The sequence below is a fragment of the Alnus glutinosa genome, chromosome 12 (genome assembly GCF_958979055.1).
Source record: "Alnus glutinosa chromosome 12, dhAlnGlut1.1, whole genome shotgun sequence".
NCBI lineage: Eukaryota > Viridiplantae > Streptophyta > Magnoliopsida > Fagales > Betulaceae > Alnus > Alnus glutinosa.
This window is the reverse complement of record NC_084897.1, coordinates 21,707,302-21,730,829: the sequence shown is the minus strand read 5'-3', so window position 1 is coordinate 21,730,829 and position 23,528 is coordinate 21,707,302. Positions and strand designations below refer to the sequence as shown.

General features: G+C 35.8%; 3 protein-coding genes across 4 annotated transcripts; 2 read left to right on the top strand and 1 right to left on the bottom strand.

Moving 5' to 3' along the window:
• Positions 1-2,570: 2,570 nt before the first annotated feature.
• On the top strand, positions 2,571-3,286 carry LOC133851730 (uncharacterized protein At5g01610-like). Its single transcript, XM_062288286.1, has one exon. The coding sequence runs from the start codon at positions 2,656-2,658 to the stop codon at positions 3,163-3,165; it is 510 nt and encodes a 169-aa protein (XP_062144270.1). The 5' UTR covers positions 2,571-2,655; the 3' UTR covers positions 3,166-3,286.
• Positions 3,287-13,347: 10,061 nt separating this feature from the next.
• On the top strand, positions 13,348-16,408 carry LOC133851357 (serine/threonine-protein phosphatase PP1). 2 transcript variants are annotated; one of them, XM_062287734.1, is made up of 4 exons: positions 13,348-13,958; positions 14,539-15,098; positions 15,579-15,773; positions 15,958-16,408. In XM_062287734.1, exons 1-4 carry the CDS (start codon positions 13,763-13,765, stop codon positions 15,979-15,981), a joined length of 975 nt encoding a protein of 324 aa, XP_062143718.1. In that variant the 5' UTR covers positions 13,348-13,762; the 3' UTR covers positions 15,982-16,408. The 2 variants fall into 2 exon arrangements, with proteins under 2 accessions (XP_062143718.1, XP_062143719.1); XM_062287735.1 differs by having other exon boundaries at positions 13,820-13,958; positions 14,528-15,098.
• A 1,908-nt stretch (positions 16,409-18,316) lies between these two features.
• On the bottom strand, positions 18,317-23,407 carry LOC133852428 (folate-binding protein 1). The gene is made up of 4 exons (XM_062289185.1): positions 23,220-23,407; positions 19,760-20,118; positions 18,979-19,313; positions 18,317-18,567 (listed from the first exon to the last, which is right to left on the bottom strand). Exons 1-4 carry the CDS (start codon positions 23,278-23,280, stop codon positions 18,438-18,440), a joined length of 885 nt encoding a protein of 294 aa, XP_062145169.1. The 5' UTR covers positions 23,281-23,407; the 3' UTR covers positions 18,317-18,437.
• Positions 23,408-23,528: the final 121 nt, after the last annotated feature.

Genomic DNA, 23,528 nt, shown 5'->3' with positions numbered 1-23,528 from the left:
AAATTATTTTTTAGTCGTTTTTTGGCTTTTCCACGTCTTCTGGGGTTGGCCACATAGACTGGCTAGAGTTCAGGAAATTAGAGCTTACTTTTTTTCTCCAACTGTAAATTCTCTTCATTTACTCCACCTCTCTCCATTATTGCACAGTTGGGTCCCTGAAAGCCGTCTTCTTCGCCAGTTCATTGTCTTCTTCGCCTGTCACGCTGTTCACTGTCTACTTTGCCGATCACGAGTCACGCCGGTCGTCAACGGTATTATTGTTGTTCCTCATTCTTTTTCATTATTCTTTGCCGGTTACTACCATTTGAGGGTTTTTGTTCCACTATTTTTTGTATATAGATTTTTTTGTTGAGAACCCCTTTAGTCTTAAAACGGACTTATTGTTTAGGGTTTACTTTGTTCTCCTTCACTTTCGAAATTGGTTCTGTATCCTTTAATTGTTTTGGAATTGGAGATAGATGAGTTGAAGATAAATGAGTTTGATCGGCCACTAATGGGACTAAATAGAGGTTGGAGACAATGGAACAAGAATTATAAAGGGAATTGATCGAATAAGAATAACAAATCGCAATATGTTTGAATTATGGCTTTACTTTTTGTAGTTTCATCTTTAATTATGATCCCATATACGGTATTCATGTCGTATTTGTTTTTGTTTTTGTTTTTTGTTCGGTAAATACTAAGTTGTAATAAATAGGTAAAGAAGACTCCAACCTGAATTTCAACTTAGCCTTTCTGGGAATCTTTTTGGTGTTACATCATCATGGAAACATTTCTGTTGATTGCCTATGAAAACAACCTTTTATTAATTACATTTTCTTAATGTAGTTCAAATGTTCTTTGTCTTGCTTTCCAACTGCAGTATTAATGTACCCAGTGAATTATTATTAATTTCACATTGGATCGAATCAATCTTTCGGCCACAACAATGATTTACAGCATATAACTTAATTATTCCACCAGTGATTACACTTTTTTAAAAATTTTCCAACTTTAGTTAAAGCAAGAAATGGCTATCATGGCCGGGGCTGGCAGACAAATATAACGGCATAATTAATGAAAGTATTCAACAAGATTTGTGTGCAACAAAACTTGCTAAAGAATTTTTAGATGTCTCTAATTTTGATCACAATATTTGCTTAAGACAATCCCAAATCATCCTATAGGTAGGCATGCATGATGTGGATTGATGAGATGGGGTTTCCCGTTTCCATAATGAAAAGGTTTTTGATTTTCAAGTAGGTGGTAAAATTGGCTTGTTTTTGAGCATCTTCGTGACTTCTTCGATCTTGATACATCCTTATCTACTAACACTATCAACAGGAAGTCATAAATGTACTGGCCCAATTTGAAGCTTTATTCATGATAACATAACAATGGTGGTGATAATTTTTACTTTTTATTTATTTATTTATTTATCATGTCTTGACAGAGGAATGGTTGTTGTCTAGGTAATTAAGAATATTATTTGGGAAGATAAAAATAATAATAATATTTATGTACTTCCTGATATTCCACTTTTTATATATATATAAGTGATATACTGATATTCCACTTTTTTAATATTTTTCCAACTTTAGTTAAAGCAAGAAATGGAAGTAGGAATAAGTCAATAAGGTACAATTACCTAAAAATGTACGATTTTAAAGGTCTAAGAGTGCGTTTGGGATTGCGATTTCATAGACAATAAGTGTAATTTAAAACCAAATCGTAGAATATAAATCGTTTGGGAACTGCGTTTTTAAAAATTGCAATTTGAAAACGCAAAAAATTTACTTTTTCAAATCGCAGGTAAGATGGTGTTTTTTTGAAAACGCAGAATTTTAAAGGTTAATTTGCGATTTTAAATGCTGAATTGCGATTTTGCCAAACGTTTAACTAAGTTTTTAAAAATCACTTTTTTCAAATCGCACTTTTTAAAATCACAAATCCAAACGGACCCTAATTACGATTTTACTAAACGCTTAATTGTATTTTTAAAAAGCATAATTTTTTTTTTTCCCAAACTACTTGTTTTGAAATCATTAAATCAAACGGTCAGTTCATTCTATTGATTGAATTAACCGCTTAAACCATCTACGAAAATAAAAGCACCATTTTAACTTGCTTTACCAATCAATCTGATCATCAAGTTAACAGCAAATTAACAATTCACTCGACCCAACCCCATTTTAATCCTCTATTCTACTTTTTGGAGAGAAATGCTTAACATTTTAACACTTTTTTCTAGAATTTGGTTCAAACCTGATGTATCACAATCCTATAAGATTGTCGTATATTTTCTAAAATGATAGATTTCATAAGATTGTGATACATCAGGTTAGAACCAAATTCTAGATAAAAGTGTTTGAATGTCTAGCATTCCTAATTTTTGGCCATTTAAAAAACTTAAAAATATCATGCTGTTATCAACCTATGACCCGATACCTTTTGGGTTGCTAAAAACGGTTCGGATTTTGAAAGCCCAGCCTATTCTAGCCCAGCCCAACTTATACCCATCAAAAGAGTGTCTAAATTCTCTAACTGTACAGAGGCCCATTGCATTTATGGCTCAACGACCGTTCAATTCTCAACAAGAACTAGACAGACAAAGCGTACATAGGCGGAGAAAGTGAGCAAGAAGAGGAAGAAAGAAAAAGACAGAGAGGGAAAGAGATGGGTTTCTTCTTCGCTCAAAGATTCATAATTTCAATCATTCTGTTCGCTTCATTATCCTTAGCATCACAATCAAACCTAACAACCACCAAGCCTTCAGCCTATGAAGTTATCAAGGAGTACAACTTCCCTGTTGGTATCCTCCCCAAAGGTGTGCTAGACTATGATCTTGACCCCTCGACAGGAACTTTCTCTGCCTACTTCGGCGGTAGCTGTAGCTTCTCCCTTGAAGGGTCGTACCAGCTGAAGTACAAGCCCACCATCAAAGGGTATATATCAAAAGGCAAGCTCGCAACCTTGGAGGGAGTTAGTGTGAAGCTCCTCTTCATTTGGGTTGACATTGTTGAGGTCCAAAGGAACGGTGATAGTCTCGGATTCTCGGTTGGGATTGCAGGTGCAGATTTTCCTATTGATAACTTTGAGGAGTGTCCTCAGTGTGGGTGTGGATTGAATTGCGGTGATGGGCAGCTCAAGGAGGTTAGAACAAACCCATCTGTTTCTTCTTATTGAGGGAATTGAGGAATAGAATGTTGTATTGATAAATTTGAATTGTGGGTATCTGTTTGATTTGAGATAATTGAAGTGGCCAAGTGGGTTCTGCTTACTTTGGTAAATTCTTGTTGTTTTTCCATTAATTTGTATGGTTCATTGCTTTTCTTTTTTGATTAGTTTAGCAGTCTATCAATTGATTTGGTTTTGCTTTCTGCCCGATGTTGCCAAATGAAACGAAGTTGTTGATGGTCACAGAGAGAGGAAAAGAACCGTGACAATAATGGTCACAGAGAGAGGAAAAGAACCGTGACAATAATGGATTTGACTGCAGTTCGATTGAATCTGTAACTGCATAATTGTGCAATTTTGCTCTTTTCTATCTCATAGAGATGGGAGAGAAAATCTACGGGGGTTACTTCTAATTGTTGATTCAGTTTTCCTATTAGTGCTAAGAAGATACCTTTCTTTACAAAGTACTCCATCTTTAACTTACCCAATTCAGAAGGTTTAACATAGAATGATTAAACTTGATCTTTCTTTGCATATTGTTTATAATAGTGCAATCAAACTTTTAAACCTTAGCTTTATGGTTAAGACGCATCAAAACAAAAACCTCCACTCAGTTGTGCCCAATCCAACTATGTAGCTTAGCTAAGGAGGTGAGATTTGAATTGCGGTAATGGGCAAGTAAAGAACTTTAGAGCAAATGCACTTATTTCTTTTAAGAGGAAAACTGAATCAAAGCAGTATGTGCTTGAATTTGAATTCTGGGCTCTTGTATGTTGGATGTAGTTGTGCTTCTTCTAAATATTATCAGTTTAGTATTCGGATTAATGTTGACAGCCAGTTGGCTGTTTGCAGTAGCTTTTTACTGCATACTATAGCCATTGGAATGATTTTTCTGCTGATCACAAACAGATTACATACACTAAATATAAGTTACAGTTGCAATTTGTTTAAATTTGCTACTCAACTCTTTTTATCTGAATTTAAACGAAAATGCGATGTTGACTGTTATAATTGTTTGGTTCACTTATGTTGACTATGATTCCTTTCCACTGAACCTGACATATGCTTTGTTTCTATCGTCTGTGAACATTGTTAGGGTGCTGGTTAGCTCTAGGATTTAATTTGTAGAAAATCGGTTCACTGATATGCTACATTTGAAGTACTCAATCTGATATGAGAAATGCACAGAAAACTAGCTTATTTGTTTAGAAGTGGTTTCCAGGTTTAGACAGGGAAACTTCTTATGATCGTTTTTCAGAGTTATAAAATTTAACATCAATTGCATAGTTAGTGGTACTTCCTGTATACATTGTAGTTAGCTGTAAGAATTAGGAATGGTGTCATGGCAGTAGTTCGTGTGCATAAGTTATATGAGAAGGAATATAGAATATTAAATGATAAACAATGTCTGTTCCTCTCGTTACTTGTAATTGAATGAGAGGAACAGGCGATGCCAAATTACCTCCCTCGTTTCGTTTGCTTATCAATTTTTTTTTTTTAAAAAAAAAAAAAAAAAAAAAAAACCTTGTAATTGAATTTTTTTTTTAAAAAAAAAATTGTAATTGAATTTCTACAGTAAAGAATTATTGTTGGAGAAATTGAGATGAGAAAAGAAAGGAAAGATTGGAGAGAGAAGAACACAGGAAATTAACACGGTTCGGCCATATCTGTCTATGTCCACAACGTACAAAGCCAAGGCGAATCTTTCTTATTCACCTCTCAAGTATATATTTACAACCGTACCCACTGGGGATTTCGTGTAGGAAATACGGTGATCAAATATGATATAGTACTATAGAAGAGTAAGTGCAGTGCATATAGAACAACTGTAATATGATGGTACATAATAGTACTCTTACTACTTCTTATGGCTTTGATTAGTATCGTGACTATAGAGACTTGAACCTCTCATGTTATACCAAGGCATAGGCCGTTATCTGCGCAAGTATGCAACTGAGCTGAAATTTGAGTTGCCAACCCAAGTTGACTATCCATTTGGGCTTTTAATTTATGCATCAATATGGAATCATAACCCCTTATATGTGCCTGTTTCAACTAATGGAGCTTAATTTTTTTTTTTTTTTTTTTTTTTGTTTTATTTTTCCTTAAAATCTAAGTTGGTGTTAGCCCAAGGATTTGTTTAGTTTGACTTCTCTATCACGTGAACCATATTAACGTCTCTTTTAACCTGAAAATTAAATGAACTAAAACTCAGTAATAAGATTTTCACCTGAGTTTTGCTGCTGCACATGAATGTTTGTAGCTTGAGCTGTTAGATATAGGATGTTTCTTTCAGTTTTTGGAAAGCCATTGTTTTAATCAAATATTAAAGGATGATTAGCTAGAACATCAATGGAAAAGTCAACAGAATTTCTGTGGAGCAATGTCTTTGCCAAAAGTTGAATTTGTTTAGAGCTAAATTCTGGAAGCAATATTTTGGCAGGATGATTTTTTTTTTTGTTTGGTAAAAGTTATCAGCCTTCCTCATGGGGAGGAATTGCTTACCACCCTTCATTCCCAGGTTTGAACCTAGTCTTGAAAGGTCTCCCTCATTTAAACAAAGGTTGGTGCTAGTTGAGCTATAGCTTCACTGGAGGCTAGAATGATGATGTGGGGGAAATCTGAGACTGGCTTATCTCCCCAAGGAGAGGAAAAAAAAATAAAAAATCTCAATCCCAGATAATGCCCCTTTCTAACTTTTCTTGGAATTAGTTCAGCAGCATCATGAGACTACATAAACAGAGTTGCTTGAAATTATAAGTTTGCAGGTGTAAATTGCATTGATCTAACTAGTCATAAAGCATATATGAGTCATGAGAGTTGATTTTTGAGTCATTTTTTACTGTTTAATAAACTATAGCTGGCTGGCATTCCATTGACTTGACTGACGAAATGCTGCTTGTGCAGTCAAACTATAATTTCTTTGTACAATTGTCCATGAATCAGGGGAATTCCTTTGAACTTGTCATAATCTAGACTTATAGGAACTAGATAACGGCCAATGCTTATTCTAATTGTGGATGTTCCTCATTTTATTAAAGAATTGGAGCCTATGTTGCTGAGGAAAGCATCTACGCGCTCTAAATATTAGTTAGTTAGGTGCCAGAAACGACTGGTTCTTACTTGCTTGAGGTAGTGCTTTTGTGTGTGGAATCATCCATGTTTGCAAGTTGTAAAGTCACCTTATTGCTTCAAAATTTTCCTCTTTTAAATCTCTATGTGTGTGTGTGTGTGATGCAAACTCCAGCTTGTGCGGTCAAACTATAATTCCTTAGTATGAATGAGGAGAATTACTTTAAACTTATCTTCATCTAGAGTGATATACAACATCCCGTGCTAAATCTAATCGTGGCTCTTCCTGATTTCCGTGAAGAATTGGAGCTTATGCTACTGAGAAAAGCTTCTTTATGGTCTAACTACTGTTGTTTTCTTTTTTGTTTGCTTGAGGTAGTCAACCATGTTCGCAAGTTGTAAAGTCACTTCATTACTAGAAAAATTCCTCTCTTAAATCTGTTTGCGTGTCTCATAATTTCTGCGGCCTTGCTTGACACCAATAAAATTTTATTGTGGTAGATTCTTCTTGAAGTTGGAATATTGTGAGAATATTCTTTGATATATGGACCATATTTTCTTAAACAATTGTGGGCTACCATGGTTTTACATAATAACCTCGTTTGGTTTGAAAAATAACTATTCCATTAAGAAAATGAATGACTATTTCTAGGAATAGAAGGTAGCGGAATGGAATGGCTATTCCTACTTTTTAGTTTGGTAAGAACTCATATATTTTAATTTATCCAATCAAAATTACTAAAAAAATCCCACATTTAAAATTAAAAAAAAATAATAATAAATTATTAAAAAAAAGAAGAAAAAAAAAAAACCCATGCGTAATGGGTGGTCGGCCACCCACCAAGAGCCGGGTGTGGCCGCAACCACCCTCAAAGTGGTCTCCGGGGCCACCCCCAAAACACCCGTTGGGGGTGGCCTGCCACCCCTAAAGCCAATCTGGGGTGGCTACGAATCGGGGGTGGCACAAAAGCGCTGGGGGTGGTCGCACCACCCTCAGAATGCCTCGGGGGTCCACCACGAGGTGTTTCGGGGGTGGTGCGGCCACCCTCGGCTCCATATATGGGCTAATCGGCCACCCATTAGGGTGGCAGGCTAGCCAGTGAAGTGTTTGACTTCTTTTTTTTTTAATTTTAAAAATAAATTATAAAATAAAGGGTTTTTTTTCTGGTAAATTTTGCATTTTCTCCAAATAATAGCTATTCCTCTCATTTTTTAGAGGAATAGGCATTCTTCTTCGTAAATGAATAGGTATTCCAATGGAAATAACTATTTCAAGGAATAGACCCCTACTAAACAAAAGAATGACTATTTCATAGGAATAGCCATTCCATTCCAGGGGTTTATTCCGTAAACCAAACGGGGCCTAATATAAGTTACAACGATTTTGTATATTACTATACATGTTTCAACATATTCTTATATACATCTAACTTTGCTAAGAGCAATAAGAATCTGTTTTTGGCTTGTATGCATGTGTTTAACAATTTAAGACAAAAACAGCTTAGACTCTTCTCTTTTTCTTCTTTTTATTTTTTTTTTCTTAAAAAAGTTCACATTAAGATCTTATAAATATTCGTAGGTTTGGTTATACAAAATTGTGTTAATATCCATTGAAAACATTTAATATTTAGGCATTAGTCATTATCTTCATCATCCATATTGTTCACAAGGTTTGATTGTCCTGACGAAGTTCTTAATTCAAAACATTTATGGTTTTTCTTTATAATGCTGTTCTCCAAATTATTTGCATAGCAGCAAGTCAGTCTTGCTGGTGATTAGGAGTGGGCAGAACCCACCCGTACCCACAAATCCACCCCGCCCCGCCCCGAAATTTAAAGATATCAGGTGAATTTTGCATGTTGCAGGCACTTCATATGCAGACCTGTGAGGCCGTGACTTATGCGGCGGATTGCGGAAATGGGTATTTCCCAATCCGCAAACCCGCCCCACCCCGAGGACAAATATATCAGATTTACTAATTTAGGCGTTTAACCTTTACGCCAAGCGTTAGGCTCTTCTCTTAGTTGTTTCGCACTACTCGCATTAGCTATTCAACATTAGTGCATTACAAATCTACGACTACGATTTACTCATTTAGCCTAAGATGCATACCATCCATCAAATTGGCCCCAAAATTGAAAACCAAAAATCAGATCTAAGAGCATCCTCATGGACTTTCTACTTAAAAAATTTTATCAACTCTTTAAAGTTTCTCTAAAATGGTGAATGACAAAAATCCTCCGTATATTTAACCCCCAAAATATTTCTCTATTCATTTTTTGTTACACGTAGATTATTGTTTAGGGTTTTTTTATGGAATTTAGATAGAAATTAGGGAGAAAATGGAGAGAAAGGTGCTATAATTATACTGAAAATTGCTAAGAAACATAAGCGGCAGATTCGAGGAGCCACCCTCCAAGGAACAAGTCCAATTTTCCAGATATCCCTCATACTATGCTAAGCGAGACTTATATAGTGTCTCTTACAATGGCACTTCCAACCCTACTAAAACGACAGTACTTAAGGACTACATAAACGGCAACACCACGATTCCGGGTCTTCACCGTCAAACCGTGGGAATTCCCATTGGATTGTTTTAGGCTTGAGCCAGTCACTGGAGTTAAATCCCTCTGGGTTCGAGGACTCCCCCCGCTCTACATTCCTTCCCTGTTCCTGGTGCCCACCACCCAGCCCATGAGACCCGCTGGATCCCGCCTGACTGGACAGCTGAGATTGGACCATCTGTTTCATTTCCACCTGAGCTTGCTGCAGTGCCTCCTTCAGATTTGTCTAGAGATTAGCTAAGTCAGTTCTAGTAGCCATTTCGGCCTGAAGCTGGGTTACATGATTCCTCAATTGTTGCGTGTCTTCTGCCATAGTTCCAGACCTGGTTTTCATAGGCCAAGAACCTGGCTCTGATACCAATTGTTACACGTAGATTATTGTTTAGTGTTTTTTATGGAATTTAGATGGAAATTAGGGAGAAAATGGAGAGAAAGGTGTTGTAATTATACTGAAAATTGCTAAGAAACATAAGCGGCAGATTCGAGGAGCCACCCTCCAAGGAACAAGTCCAATTTTCCAGATATCCCTCATACTATGCTAAGCGAGACTTATATAGTCTCTTACAATGGCACTTCCAACCCTACTAAAACGACAGTACTTAAGGACTACATAAACGACTAGCTTTATGGATAAACGGCTGGTCCTTATTTATTGATACGCACCGCATCAGCCATCCTAGGACCCAAAACGCACCGCATGAGACTTCTAGAATGCCTAGCTGGACCGCCCACTACAAACGTTCTGATGAAGCCACGTAACCCTCCTGTTCGACCACACAACTCCTCAACTATCCTTCTTCAAGCTTGATTCTTTCTCTCTCTTCGAAGAGCTGTGACAATTTGTAATTATTTTCTTTCAGTTTCTTACTAAATCCTTGCAAGGGGAATTGATCCCCTTCAATTTTTTATATTTAAATAGTTAAAGTAGTTGCTCCAAAACTAATAAAAAATAATATTTAGTTAAAATAGAGAAATATTTAGAGAGTTTGTGGATCCCGAGTTTCAAACCTGTTCACTGGGGGGCCAGGTTTTGAAAAACATGCAAATCCGGCCCGACCCTGCCCGTGCCCACCCCTACTGGTAATGGCAATAAAGCTCGCTCATAGATCAAACCAATTTTTGTGGAGCATGGCCACATTATTGCACCATTCACTGCTCTAGAAACCAGTATAATTAGGCTTCCACCTTAGTTTTATAATGATGATGATGTTGATTTGTTTTTACATATTAGCTGAACACTGTATCTTCCACTCAAGCTTTTTTGGATTGAAGGTGTGAATTAGGTTATTGCAGTACTCAAAATGCTTATTTAAAATACTTGTAGAAAGAGAGAGGAGGGTCCAAATGTTTGTAGTCTGTGGCTCTGTCACACTTCCAGCCGTTCAAACATCCTGCACCAACTACCAAGTTGACTAGAATAAACTTCAACTTTGACTGCTATAGCCTACTGCTGTTTTGTACAGTGTAAGGATGAAGCTCCAATCTTTTGTAGGGACCCTATAATTGAATTTTAGTCTTCCTTCTTAGGGAAATGTTGGAAAGAAAATTATGCTGACTTCTTTTGTTTTTTTTAAGTTGACTATATAGAAATATTAGAAACTCCTACTACTTTCTCAACAGTGGTTCTAAGGTAGGCTATTGTCATATTGTATAGTTATTTTTCAATATTGGAATATGAATTCATCCACTCTTTTTGAATATGTGAGGATTTTACATTGCATAATTGCTTTTGTGGAAAATTGATAACGTTGAACTTGTAGTAAATTCCTACTTCTAGAATTTGTGCTAGACAAAATCGACCATGAAGTAGAGATTGAAAACTATTAGCAGATCAAAGTTGCCTTGGTATTTTTTTAATACCACTGGACCTGTTGGTTTTGTGGCAAACCTTATTCTCCTGAGGTTTGGTGAGGAGAGGACTGGGTTTGAGTCTCCAAACCCGGTCTCCACGGCGGGCTGCTAACCGAACGAGACTCGTAATGATGCAGCGCGGTATAGGGGAAAGCTGAATTTACAAGCACAATAACCCTTACGCAAATTTAAGAAAAATCAAGAAATTGTAAAAAAAAACCGAAGAAAAATCAATCTCTTGGTGTTTTTACTGAGGAAGCCAAACCGTTCTTATTGAACTTGAATAGAAGTAAGATTGTAGCTTTAAATAGAAAAGTTACAAATTGCCCTTATTGCAAATTTGATTGCTTGAACATCAAATGAATTTCCTAAAATAATTTTTTGTATTTCTATTGACGGCCAGTTTTGACCTAGTAAATGTTAGAATTAAAAAAATTCGTGAAATACAAATTTTTTTGGTCTTTGAATAAGCTTTTTAACACCACCAAACTTGTGTTCATATGATGTTGTAATCACAAAATATGGTCATTTTACTACAATTGGTCTACTCATAAACTGGCCTACGTCATGTACCCATTAAACTATGTCCACTGAATTTTTATCTTCATGCCCTTGGTGGGATTAGAGTCAAGTTATGGTTAGACCTATCTTGAGAGAGCGCTTACCGATTCCATCCATCGCAAGCTCATTTGAGCTCCTTTTGACTAGTATCTTAGTAGGTAAGATATTGCTACACTGACATCCCGGTAAAAGTTTCAAAGTCTTGCACCTCCTTTATCCTTTTTGTCTACAAAGAAAAAAAAAAAAAAAAATTATTATATTTTTCGAAAGGGAGAAAATAGCATTCAACCACATACCAGAAGGGGCACAATATCATTTCCTTATCCATGGTTTAGATCGGAGTTACGATCAATTGGAAATTTTCAAAAAAATAATTCTGGTCATGTTTGTTTGTGTCTTTGTTTCATGTCTATTATTTTCCGATCTCAAGACAAATATATTAATAAATAGCTCAAAATGTAAAATAATCCTTAAAATATAAAAACTAAGTCAACTTTTTATGTCACCTCGTAACGCATTTTTAAACCAAAAACAAAAAATTCCCCGCAAAATACATTAATAAGATAAATATTATATATCGCATTTTTATCTCAAAATGTTGAATTATGAACCGTTGAATTTTTTATTTTCTTTTAAAAAAAGACAAATCTAAAAATTAATTAAGACTACCACATTAATTTTATAAAATAATTATAAAATAAAAATATAATTCCTAGCCTTAGTCATTACCCCATTAATAAACAAACAAGAATGCAATTATGTCTTCTATTGAAATTGGATTAAATAATCATCAACTCAAAGAATTTACACGAAATTTCTCAAGCGATGCCTTCACCAAAATGCAACGATGGGGTTTTGTCGTTTATTAATCCTCCAAAAAAAGAAAGAAACCCCACTAAGCTAGCTATTGGCTTCTTTGTGCTGGCGTGGCATGAAGAGATTGACCTAGCATGAATGACGCGGTCTTCTATGATTGGCCAGCTGCAAAATAAAAAGAAAAATACCAAATAACGCCACGTACTACCTAAGCGTCATTTTCAATTTTTCATTGGTGGAGACACGCGGGTGTACACGTATGAAAATGAACCTTTAAAAAATACACGGTTTTCCCCAATTGAAACCCATAAGATAAGATAAAGAGCATTCACAACAAGCGATATAAAATATAATTTTAAATATTTATTTTTATTGATTTAGTTAGTCATTTTTTAAAATTATTAAACAACAATCTCTTTAAATATTTATATACTTTAAATAATACTATTTTTTATTGATAAAGTTAAGTACAAAAGCATTCAATGCATTAAATTCAATTCAAGTCAAATATTTTGAAGCATTCAATACGAAAAAACCAAATTTAAAGAGCTTATTAAATGGTAGTTTTTTGAATTTTGTTAGAAATTTAGAAAAAAAAAACAAAATAAAAACCAAATCTAAAGAGCTCAGTGAGAGGGAAAATGATTTCGCCCTCTATTGTGAGTGCAAAAAATTATATATATATATATATAAGCATTTTTTGATATTATGTAATTTTTACATTTAAAATAAACACATAATATTTTTATAAATTAGATTAAATTAAATTCTTTCGACCAAATTTAGAAGATATCTTTGTCTGTCCATTCCCGAGGACTAGAATTTTTGAAAACAGGTTTTGAATTTGAAACTGGATAGCATTCTGTAGGTGCAATAACTATATTAATAAGCTAATTAAATAAATAAATAAAACTATATTAATAAGCTGAATTCTTTGAATTCGTAAAATATTTAATTAATGTTGCGTTCGGGATGATCTATTGTAAACTGTACAAATTTCAACTGGACTCGGTTTGTCTTCTCTTGATCGACCATCATTCCTCGTACCAAAAAACTTCCAAAAATTCAAACAGAGAAAGAGAGCGCATCACTCCAAGATCCTCCACGTGAACACCTTTGCTAACATGCGCGGGACACTACTGTTACTCCGCCTTTGAAGGTTTCAACCGTAATGAATTATCATCTTAACAGTTGACGTAAGCTTTTCGAGAGGAGAGAGAGATTCAGAGGAAAATGACAACCCATGTCCATCGTGCCTCAAACCCACACGTCATTCTCTCTCTCTCTGTTTGATCTTTCTAGGAGGTGTCTTTGGGTTTTTTTTTTGGAGGGGTAAAGTAGCCTATAAACTCTTGGGGTTTCCTTTGTTGACCCACTTTCTCTTTCTTCTTCATCTCTTTCAGATTTAAGCCCCTTTTTTTTTCTCTAAATTCTGTAAAAATTGGAGCTTTTTCTCTAAATTCTGTAAAAATTTAAAGTCTTCTCCTCTCTCTAACCTCTTTCTCTATTTTTCTTTCGATTTTGCAAAGTTTGGCATTTGATTACATCCTCTCAATCTATTTCGGAAAGTTTTTGGGTTCTCTCTTGTAGAAGGCCTTTTTCTCTTTCTTCTTCCCACCCTCTAAAAGTTTGTCTTTCTTCTACCTTACTCCAAAAAGCTGAGCTTTTTTGATCCATTTTTCCTCAATTTGATAGCGACCGTTTTCCTTCTAGCCTCTTTTGGGTGTGATTTGGTGAAGAAGATGATGATGATGACAATGGAGGGGATGATGGATAAGGGGGTATTGGATGATATAATAAGGAGGCTGTTGGAAGGGAGAGGTGGGAAGCAGGTGCAGCTCTCTGAGGGGGAGATCCGTCAACTCTGCGTCAACGCCAGGCAAATTTTCCTTTCTCAGCCAAATCTCCTTGAGATTCGTGCCCCCGTTCGCATATGCGGTCAGCTCTCTCATCCTCTCTCTCGTTTTATCTGATGATGGTGATGATGAAATTGAATTATGCAATTACAGGAAGTTTTTTCCTATACTGTGCTTGTCGTGGATGCTTGCATATTGTCTTGGATTTACTATAGTGGAGATGAAATAATGGATGATGGGTTGAAAATCTTAGTTTTATATAATTTGGTCTAACTTATAAATTTTTAGATGAATCTTATATTGTGTGGCTATATAAATTCTAATTGTGAAGGGATTTTGGATATATAGGCAGGTTGAAAGGGTTGTTTAAAATGAATGTTAAGCTTTCTGAGGGTAGAGACATTGCATTGTGTTTATTTCTGTTATAGGGATTAGCTTATTGATTCACTATTTTTGTTCAAATACTATTTTGGACGTTGTTTATTATGCCATTCAAATTGTATATACCAATTGCCACTTGCTGTGGATTATGACCTTACTTGTTTTTACAAATCAGAGGGCTGAATTCATGCATGAAATGCTACAAAATGGCGTGCAGTTTGTATTAAATATGGTTTGTCTGTCTTGCTCTCCCTGATCCTAATATTGCAGGCCTCTTACAGGTGACATACATGGACAATACCAAGATCTACTGAGGCTTTTTGAATATGGCGGCTATCCGCCTGCCACAAACTACCTCTTTCTTGGGGATTATGTAGATCGAGGCAAGCAAAGTTTGGAGACAATATGTTTGCTTCTGGCCTACAAAATTAAATATCCTAAAAAAGTCTACCTGTTGAGAGGAAACCATGAAGATGCAAAGATCAACCGGATTTACGGGTTTTATGACGAGTGTAAAAGGAGATTTAATGTTAGGTTATGGAAAATATTTACGGACTGCTTTAATTGTTTGCCTGTGGCTGCACTCATTGATGCCAAGATACTCTGTATGCACGGGGGACTCTCGCCGGAGTTGCAAAATTTGGGTCAAATAAAGGAACTTCCAAGGCCTACTGACATCCCAGATGGTGGTCTTCTCTGTGATCTGCTTTGGTCTGATCCTGATCCTAATATTGAGGGCTGGGCAGAGAGTGATCGAGGTGTCTCATGTACTTTTGGAGCTGATAGGGTTGCTGAGTTTTTGGATAAGAATGAACTCGACCTCATTTGCCGAGGTCATCAGGTAAGGCAATAAAAGCCTCTTTTTCATGATTTTTCTGATAGCAGGCCCTAAGTTTGACGGTACGATCCAACCCTCTAGGATGAAGCCATGTACCTTTTAAATAGAATATTACAATTATGGTTTTGAAACAGCCATCCTACAGAAATCCTTAGGGCATTTGTATCCTGGAAAATTGTCAATTTTATTTAATACCTAGTGATTTGATTATCTTTCTACTGTTGAAGTCTTTTATTTCAGTAATTTTTATATCTTTCTATCAAATATGAGATCAATTTGTAGTAAGGATTTTGCGAAAAGTACAAATTTAGTAAGCACTCAAATGCTCCTAGGTTACCAAGCAAATGTGAATGAATTACATTGCACTTTATGGTTCTAAGCATCCTTCTGCAACATGCATACATGCCATCTTCAGTGAAATTGCTGCTAGCCTGATCTCGATTCAATTCATCCAATTTAAGACTTTTTTTAAACATATTGCAGGTGGTGGAGGATGGATATGAGTTTTTTGCGAAACGAAGATTAGTCACAATATTTTCAGCTCCAAATTATGGGGGAGAGTTTGACAATGCAGGTGCTCTATTGAGTGTTGATGAATCTTTAGTGTGTTCGTTCGAAATAGTGAAACCACTTGATAGTAAAGCATCAACAAGCGGGTCTAAGATGAAACTTAAAAAGGTATGTCTTCATTTACATTTCTTCCTTTTTTTTTCTTCTTTGTTGAAGTATTGAAACATATGGTTCTTAACATGTGATATTATTGCATGTGAATTTTTTCATTTCTTTTTCTCCTACTACTGAACATAGATACTTACCTGAAGTTTCTGCTCTTTTTTTTTTTTTTTTGTCTTTGTTTGGATAGCCCCCTAAAGCTGGATCCATGTGATTATTTGGAGATTCCTTCTGTTCAGATAGGAGATACAAGTGATACAGCAAGCTCATTCATGTTAGGGTTTGAAATATCTACTAGCTGACAGACTTGGTGAACAAGAAGCATAACCTTCATCATATTGGAGCTTGCTGATAATGTGCTTGCACTGGAAATTGTTATAAGAACTGTAAATTGACGTCACATGCTATCCTCTGTGCAGAAGCGGAGATGGTTGCTTTAAACACCTTTTGGCCCCTTACTGTATTTGCATATTAGTGTGCAGTTTGTGAGTACTGATTTGAGAATAGCCTTCTTGATTTTTGAGCATATTTGTATATTGGTCCCATATGTGGTCTGTTCAAGAGGGCTCCTTATTGGTCAAACACCTGTTCAAATAGTGGATTACATGAATGGCTTCTAATTGAACTTTTATTTTGGATTTTGCCATTGGACATTATGCTCCTTTTGCTGACTGAAAGCAATAAGATGAATGATTCAGAAAATAACAAACAGGTAATATAACAACATACTTGGAATTGCCTCAATAAGTGAAGAGCAAAAAAGATTTTAATTGTTCCAGGTCCATGAATTCCCTGTCAAGGTTGGGAGAGAAAAGGCAGAAGAGGATCCTTAAGCCATGGATGAGTTTAATAGTTGGCAGAAGTATACTTGCTCAAGCAACTTTAAATCTTAGGTTCAGGACTTTTGGCAAAGCCCAACGGGATTTACACTATAGGTGGCTTCGGCACTTGACAGGATTTTTCAAGGATATTAGAGCACTAGCAGCAATCTTCTTATATTGATTCTTTTCTCTAAATATTAGGAAAATTTCACAAAAATTCACCTCACAATAGATATTCTAAATATACATTTTTTGGTTGGGTAGCACTGTAGCTTCCCAATCAAATATTTTATTCAAACAAACTTTCATTTCTCCTCCAACACGCATTCTCTCTATCTCTCTTCTTCTTTCTTTTGCAGAGCCAGCCCCCTATCTCCCCCTCCCATTCACGCCTCTCTCTTTCTCACTCTCACATTCTCTCCTCTTCCACCCACCGATAAAAATTCACACTCAAACTCCACAACTCAAAACCCCAAAAAATCTCTCATGCCTCTCTCTCTCTCTCTCTCTCTCTCATTTTCATCAAAAATAGAGGTACAAATGAAAAAACTTAACCCAAATCCACTGAATAGATGACGAAGACGACACAGTGCTCCAAAAGATGAGGGGGAGAGAGAGACGAAGACGACTCAGTGCTCCAAAAGAGAAGACAGAGACCTATTCCACAGCCTTCCAAAAGAGAAAAAAAAATTCGGGAATGGATGGATGCAACGACGATTCAGAAATGGATTTAGAATGTAACAGAAGTATTTACTGGGGATGGAAAGCAGCAGTTTTCTTGGTTTTTGTCATTGTTGCTTCAGTGTGAGTGTGACGGAGAACTGGAGAAGACGAGAAGAAAATAATGAATAAAAAAATAAAAAAAGGAAAGAAAAAAAAGAATAAAAAAGAATATTTAATTGATATAGGAAAAATTAAAGAAATTTATTGTGGAGTATTTTTTTTTATAGAGAACCAAAAAGTAGTTTTGTTCCCTAAATATAGGAAAAGTGGTTGAGTGTCTGCTGCTAGTGCTCTTAATAGAATGAAGGCAGAGACTAATGCTCCGTTTGTTTCGGCGTAAAATGATTTCGGCATTTTCCGGTGTTTGGTAGGGGCGAAAATAATAGTCAACCGGAAAATGATTTCTGTTTGACCAAAAATGCTTAGTAAATTTCAGAAAATAATTTACGCTTTTTAAAAGCGTAAATCGTTTTTCGAATACGCAAGACGCGGTCGATCTATTTTAAACGACACAGTTGACCTTCACATTCAAGCAGTCGACCACCATCGAAATATTGCCGGTATCGGAATCCGACAACATCCGGTTAATGTCGCCGGAATCTATCGACGGAATCCGGCCACCTTCGCAGGAATCCGGCTATCCCAGATTCCGACAAAACCGTTCGGATTCTGGCGTTTATCTCGAATTCTGGCTATATTAGCCGGAATCAGATAAAAATGGTCAGAATCTTGTCGGGTCATTGATGATTTTTATATTATTTTATATTAATATTTATATGTTTTGAATAAAAATTAATTTTTAAAAGTTAATATGATTGAATTAAAATATAAAAAATATTTGTGATTTTCTGTACGCGCCAAACACCAAAAAAATGCTTTCGGTGAAAAATATTTTCCAGAAAAATGACTTTCTTGAAACAATTTTACGTCGAAACAAACGGAGCATAAAAGAAACTCATTTTCAAAACATGAGCTGAGAATGTTTAACATCAAGAGTTAACAATCTTCAAAAACCAAAACCTACCTTTTCTGAATAACGAAATAAAAGTGGCCAAAAACATTCATCTATAATAATATAACAATAAGTTCAGGACTGACAAACGACTATTTATGTTACAAATGAGAGTCATCTTCTACTTCCTTTCCTACTTCCTTGATTACTAGCAAACTTCTTGTCATTCATCTTGGCTTCCAGTTTCCTTGCAGTGCGCTGAATAGCTGCAAGCTTCTGGCGATGGTTATGACTCTTCCTTTTGCTGCATGATAAATAACAATTATAAGTAGAAGATCAATGCTCCACTAACAACAGTGAACTACTAATGATAAGCCCTTATCAAATTACATGTAGAGATTTACTTCCAAGACACAAATAATTATTTAAGATGCTACACATATATTACAATTCAGTGACATCTCATAGCATACAAATTTGAAGAAAAAGAACCGACTGTTAATCTCATCTCATCTTCTCTGCAACTTTATAATCAAGAAGGGAATAGGTAAAAGAATAAGAAATAGGACATGAAAAGGAGTTAATAACTTAATATGATGAATAAAAGGTGAAGAAAAATAAGCTAGGGGAAGAAACCAGCAAGCTCATAAACTTCAGCATGTTCTAAAGAGTATTACAATGAAAATTTTATCTCAGATGGATCGATTGGTCTGACCTTAAAAACAATAAACCTGCTGTAAGAACCATCCCTCCCACTGCCCAAGAAACTCTTTCGCTAAATGGCATCCCTCTCGCCCATCGCTGGAAATCTTCAAACCGCCCCAAAATTTCCGCTCTCTGGGGCACCTTGGAATGTGAAGCCCTCCATGAATCAGCAATGGAATCTAGACTGGCTTTACCACCATAGCAAGATGTGTCTTCCGTGCCAATGTACATTTCATGAGATGGGTTAACAGCAAAACCAGCAGCATTGCAGAGCTCTGTGCCATTGGATACCCATTCAGAAGCCCTACCACAGACAAAGTCGTTTACTCCACATGGTGCTAGAACCTGGAAGGAAAATTTAATCAGAACATTTTTTTTTTCTTCTAGCATTCACAAGGAGAATAGTTATATGCCAGTTTTTATGCTACAAATTTCCACTAAAAGATTACCCATATCCCTGGAAAAACACTAAAAGGGGATGGCAAAGCACAATAAATTATATATCCAACCCAAAAGCTCTCAACTCCCACCGTATGGACATGGGTAACAATACCACAGGAAGCGTTCTTGACACCATCAACAAGGCTCATTTCAAAAAGATGTCCAAAAAAATGTGGAACACATATTTATCAGATCACTATATAGAGGATCTCCTAGTTCTCGGCGGACTAAATCAAGTGGAATTTCATACCCCCCAGAAACCTTTTTCTGCATGCATATACACCAATTGCCTATCATTCTGATCTTTTGGTAAAATTTTCAGGGTAGAAGTGAAAAAGTTATCCACATACCTGTGTCTTTGCATCCATAGAGAAGTAAGCATTAGCGCAAGCCTTATAAACTCTGTGACAAAAGGAGCTGCATATCAGAGGAGGTCCAGGCTGAACACCTACACGTGGATCACAGATTGAACATTCCAATAGTTCCCATAAGTGCAAGCACTCTTGGCTGGCTTCTCCTGTTGAAGCCAGCCGCCTAACAGATAGCAATGCAGGATGCGTCTGGGCTACATCGCAGCAAGTCTTTCTGCGGAACACCCTACAAAGGGTCAAATCTTTGGTTCCTTTGCTTACCTTTTTTGGAGGTTTTCCTTCAGATGAGAAAGGTGGAAAGCGACCACCTTGGGAGACACACACTCCATCAGGTTCACCTGCACTAAAATAGATTTAATGAAATTTCAACACTTAAAATTATGTGTTGGAACTTTCAGTATCAAAAACTTCAATTTCTTCCTCTCTTTTTTTTTTGTACAAATACTATGAGAAAACTTTAACTTCAGAATGACAAAAGTGAGTACGTCTTACAGAAGCACTGACTCAACATCATTTAAGATGTATTCATCAAAAGTATTCAGTTAGGACCTCATTTCACCAGGGTGAGTAGTTCAAAACTTCAGGGGAATGAAAATAGATAACTCATAAAGACGACTTCCATTGAGCAGTAACAAATAAAATTCAGGGAGATTAGGTCAGGACCCCCCACCCCCTTGTCTTTTTTTCTTTTTCTTTTTCTTTTTTTTTACTATTTCGAATTTTAAGGCTTCAGTTTTTAATTTGATATATTCAAGACCAGAGTTTGGCCTATTCTAAATTTGAGATCTCCATCAACCTTTTCCGTCGACTAAATAACAAAAATGACTGAAAATAAAATTAGAAGGGGTCCAAACTCAAACTTCGAATATATCATATTGAAAACAGGGATCTTAAATCAAAATGACTGAAAAAAACACAGGAGGGTCCTGACCCTGATTTCTCTAAAATTAAATCCAAAGTTTTGCCCCAGCAGCACTCAGATCCCATGCTTATATATAAAATTTACAACCCAACCTACAGAATACAACATAAATTAGAGCCTTTACAGAGATGAAAGGTCAAGGCTACTTTAGTTTCTGTTCATTTAGAAGATACCTATAAACGGGTGGAGGAAGGGGGCTAGTGGGCCAAGCGCCCGCCCGCCCGCCCCCCCAAATTCAGAAAGGAAAAAAAAAAAAAAACCATAATCCCATCAAAAATCTGAAAAAACCTCAGATCCCCAAAAAATATGAAAAACAATAATATCTGATTTTTTCTAAAACACAAGGTTTTTTTTTTCTTCTTTTTTTTTTCTTTCTTTTTTTTTTTTTTAAATTCAAACTAGAAGGTTTAATATGGCTAAGCCTATGACAAAGTTATCTTCGATAGTAATTGACCATAATTTTGTCATTCAAAATATTTTTTTCTTGCCTTTTGCTGCGGACCAAACTGGAACTTATGTTTCAATTAAGAATGCTTTCACTCCGCATTAATGAGACGTTAAAACATTCGAATTTTTTAAATTCTAATATATTTTGATAAATATAATTGCTTTATCAAGTCCAACAAATTTTACTTTTGTTAAATGAACAGAGAGAATAATCGTCAATAATCTCCTATTTTAATTGTGTTTATTGTGACATAATCCAGACCCCCCAAGGATTTTTTTTTGGGGGGGCTAAAACTATAACGGCAGCCCAACAAACATTTGTGTAGCATAAACAAAGAAGAAGATTGAAATTTCATAAAACAAGATATAGCAATCCAGAAAGGAAAACTGTACGTGAACAGTCACAAACACTCTTTTTTTAGAAGCTACTACAGAAAACAAGCTTACAGCAGCTGAACTTGTCTAAATTTCTTTACCTAATCAACTGCATGGATATATTTCCTTAAGCTTATGGCAGCTTAATGAATTTTAAATTCTAATATATTTTGATAAATATAATTGCTTTATCAAGTCCAACAAATTTTACTTTTGTTAAATGAACAGAGAGAATAATCGTCAATAATCTCCTATTTTAATTGTGTTTATTGTGACATAATCCAGCCCCCCCAAGGATTTTTTTTGGGGGGGGCTAAAACTATAAGGGCAGCCCAACAAACATTTGCGTAGCATAAACAAAGAAGAAGATTGAAGTTTCATAAAACAAGATATAGCAATCCAGAAAGGAAAACTGTACGTGAACAGTCACAAACACACTCTTTTTTTAGAAGCTACTACAGAAAACAAGCTTACAGCAGCTGAACTTGTCTAAATTTCTTTACCTAATCAACTGCATGGATATATTTCCTTAAGCTTATGGCAGCTTAATGAATTAAATCCAGAAAGAAAAAAAAATGCAACCTTTACAACATTAACCGTGGTGCTGCAACCAACATTAAGGTTACATTTGGTACATTGGCTATTCCATTAAGAAAAGAAATAGTTTTTATTCAAAATGGAAGAATATGGAATGACATAGCCTTGGAATAGCCATTCTCATTGCCCATGAGAGAATTGAGAGGAATACCTATTCCTCAATTTAAGGAATAATCATTTCCTCATGGGCAATGGGAATGGCTATCCTAAGTGTTAGATGTTTATCATATACTCTAACACCAAGGCTATTTTATTACACCTTCTTCCATTCCTAATAAAAGCTACTCATTTTCTCTAATAGAATAATCATTCCGCATACTAAACATAACCTAAAGCATCATTCTTTTGCAAAATGCATGCATAACTTGAAAAAAAATACGACATCAACAAACTTCAAAGGGACTGCAGAAAACAATCTAAACATGCAAATAACTTGATGATTTTAGAAATTGCAAGTGTTCAAGGTTCAAAATAAGTAATAAGATCTCCTATGATGGATTTGCTACAGGTTTTTCTCCCAACTAGAGCAGTTTCTGCAGGATTGTCATCTAACATATGGGCAAAGATGCTTCCTGTGAAAATCCAATGCCATAAAAAGATATTCAATTTCATTCCTGTTTATTTCCCAACAAACACTTTTTTTGCACCGCAACTATGACTCTTAAATTCTTGCCAAATTAGTACCCAAGAGAAGCAAACTTCATCCGAACTGAACCCAATAACACAATTACTGACCTTAGCTGAGGTAAAGTTTTCATTGTTCACAGACCAATACAAGATAAAGCATAGTACTTCGGCAAATTCTTTTCTTCTCTTCCTCCTAAGTTCTCTCAGAGCAAGATGAGAAAAAATTCCAAACTATGCACTAAAATTCTAAACTAACCATAACTAATTTTCAACACCCATTAAAGAGTTATCCACCCAAAAAAAAAAAACAAAAACTAAGTCATATAAAAAACACATATTTGTTGCCTACGAGATTGGTATAACAGCAAGTTTTGATACCCAAATGGTTATAAGAGAAAAATGTGTCCTTGGGAGGCACAAAACCGCAAATCTGGAAAAAGATTGAACCTTGACAAAGAAAGAGAAGCTTACCAAAGGAAAAGAGGAGGAAAAGATTGAAAAAGATCAGAGAAATCAGAAACCCAGAATCCATTTTCTTCGTTCTGTCCCTCTCGGGCTGACCTCACCACTGAGTCCTGCGGGACTTGTTATTCCAGGGCAGTGGTAGACAAACCTCGCTGACTATGGAGCAAAGGAATTGCCCAACACACAGTTAGGTTCCCGGTTCCGGTTTTGAGTGCGTTGGATGGGCCACTTGGCCCATGAGCTTCCTCAAATTTTATTAGTTTTTTTTTTTTTTCTTAAGCAAAACAAGAGGATTAATGTTTAATATGTTATGAA

Excerpts from the sequence above, each read along its gene's own strand:
- LOC133851357 (XM_062287734.1), top strand. The coding sequence starts at position 13,763 with ATGATGATGATGACAATGGAGGGGATGATGGATAAGGGGGTATTGGAT. Across the intron at positions 15,099-15,578 it reads TCATTTGCCGAGGTCATCAG|GTGGTGGAGGATGGATATGA; the intron begins GTAAGGCAATAA and ends AACATATTGCAG. Across the intron at positions 15,774-15,957 it reads CTAAGATGAAACTTAAAAAG|CCCCCTAAAGCTGGATCCAT; the intron begins GTATGTCTTCAT and ends TTGTTTGGATAG.
- LOC133852428 (XM_062289185.1), bottom strand. The coding sequence starts at position 23,280 with ATGGATTCTGGGTTTCTGATTTCTCTGATCTTTTTCAATCTTTTCCTC. Across the intron at positions 20,119-23,219 it reads TTTCCTCCTCTTTTCCTTTG|GTGAACCTGATGGAGTGTGT; the intron begins GTAAGCTTCTCT and ends ATTTTAGTGCAG. Across the intron at positions 19,314-19,759 it reads CTATGGATGCAAAGACACAG|GTTCTAGCACCATGTGGAGT; the intron begins GTATGTGGATAA and ends TTTTCCTTCCAG.
- LOC133851730 (XM_062288286.1), top strand. The coding sequence starts at position 2,656 with ATGGGTTTCTTCTTCGCTCAAAGATTCATAATTTCAATCATTCTGTTC.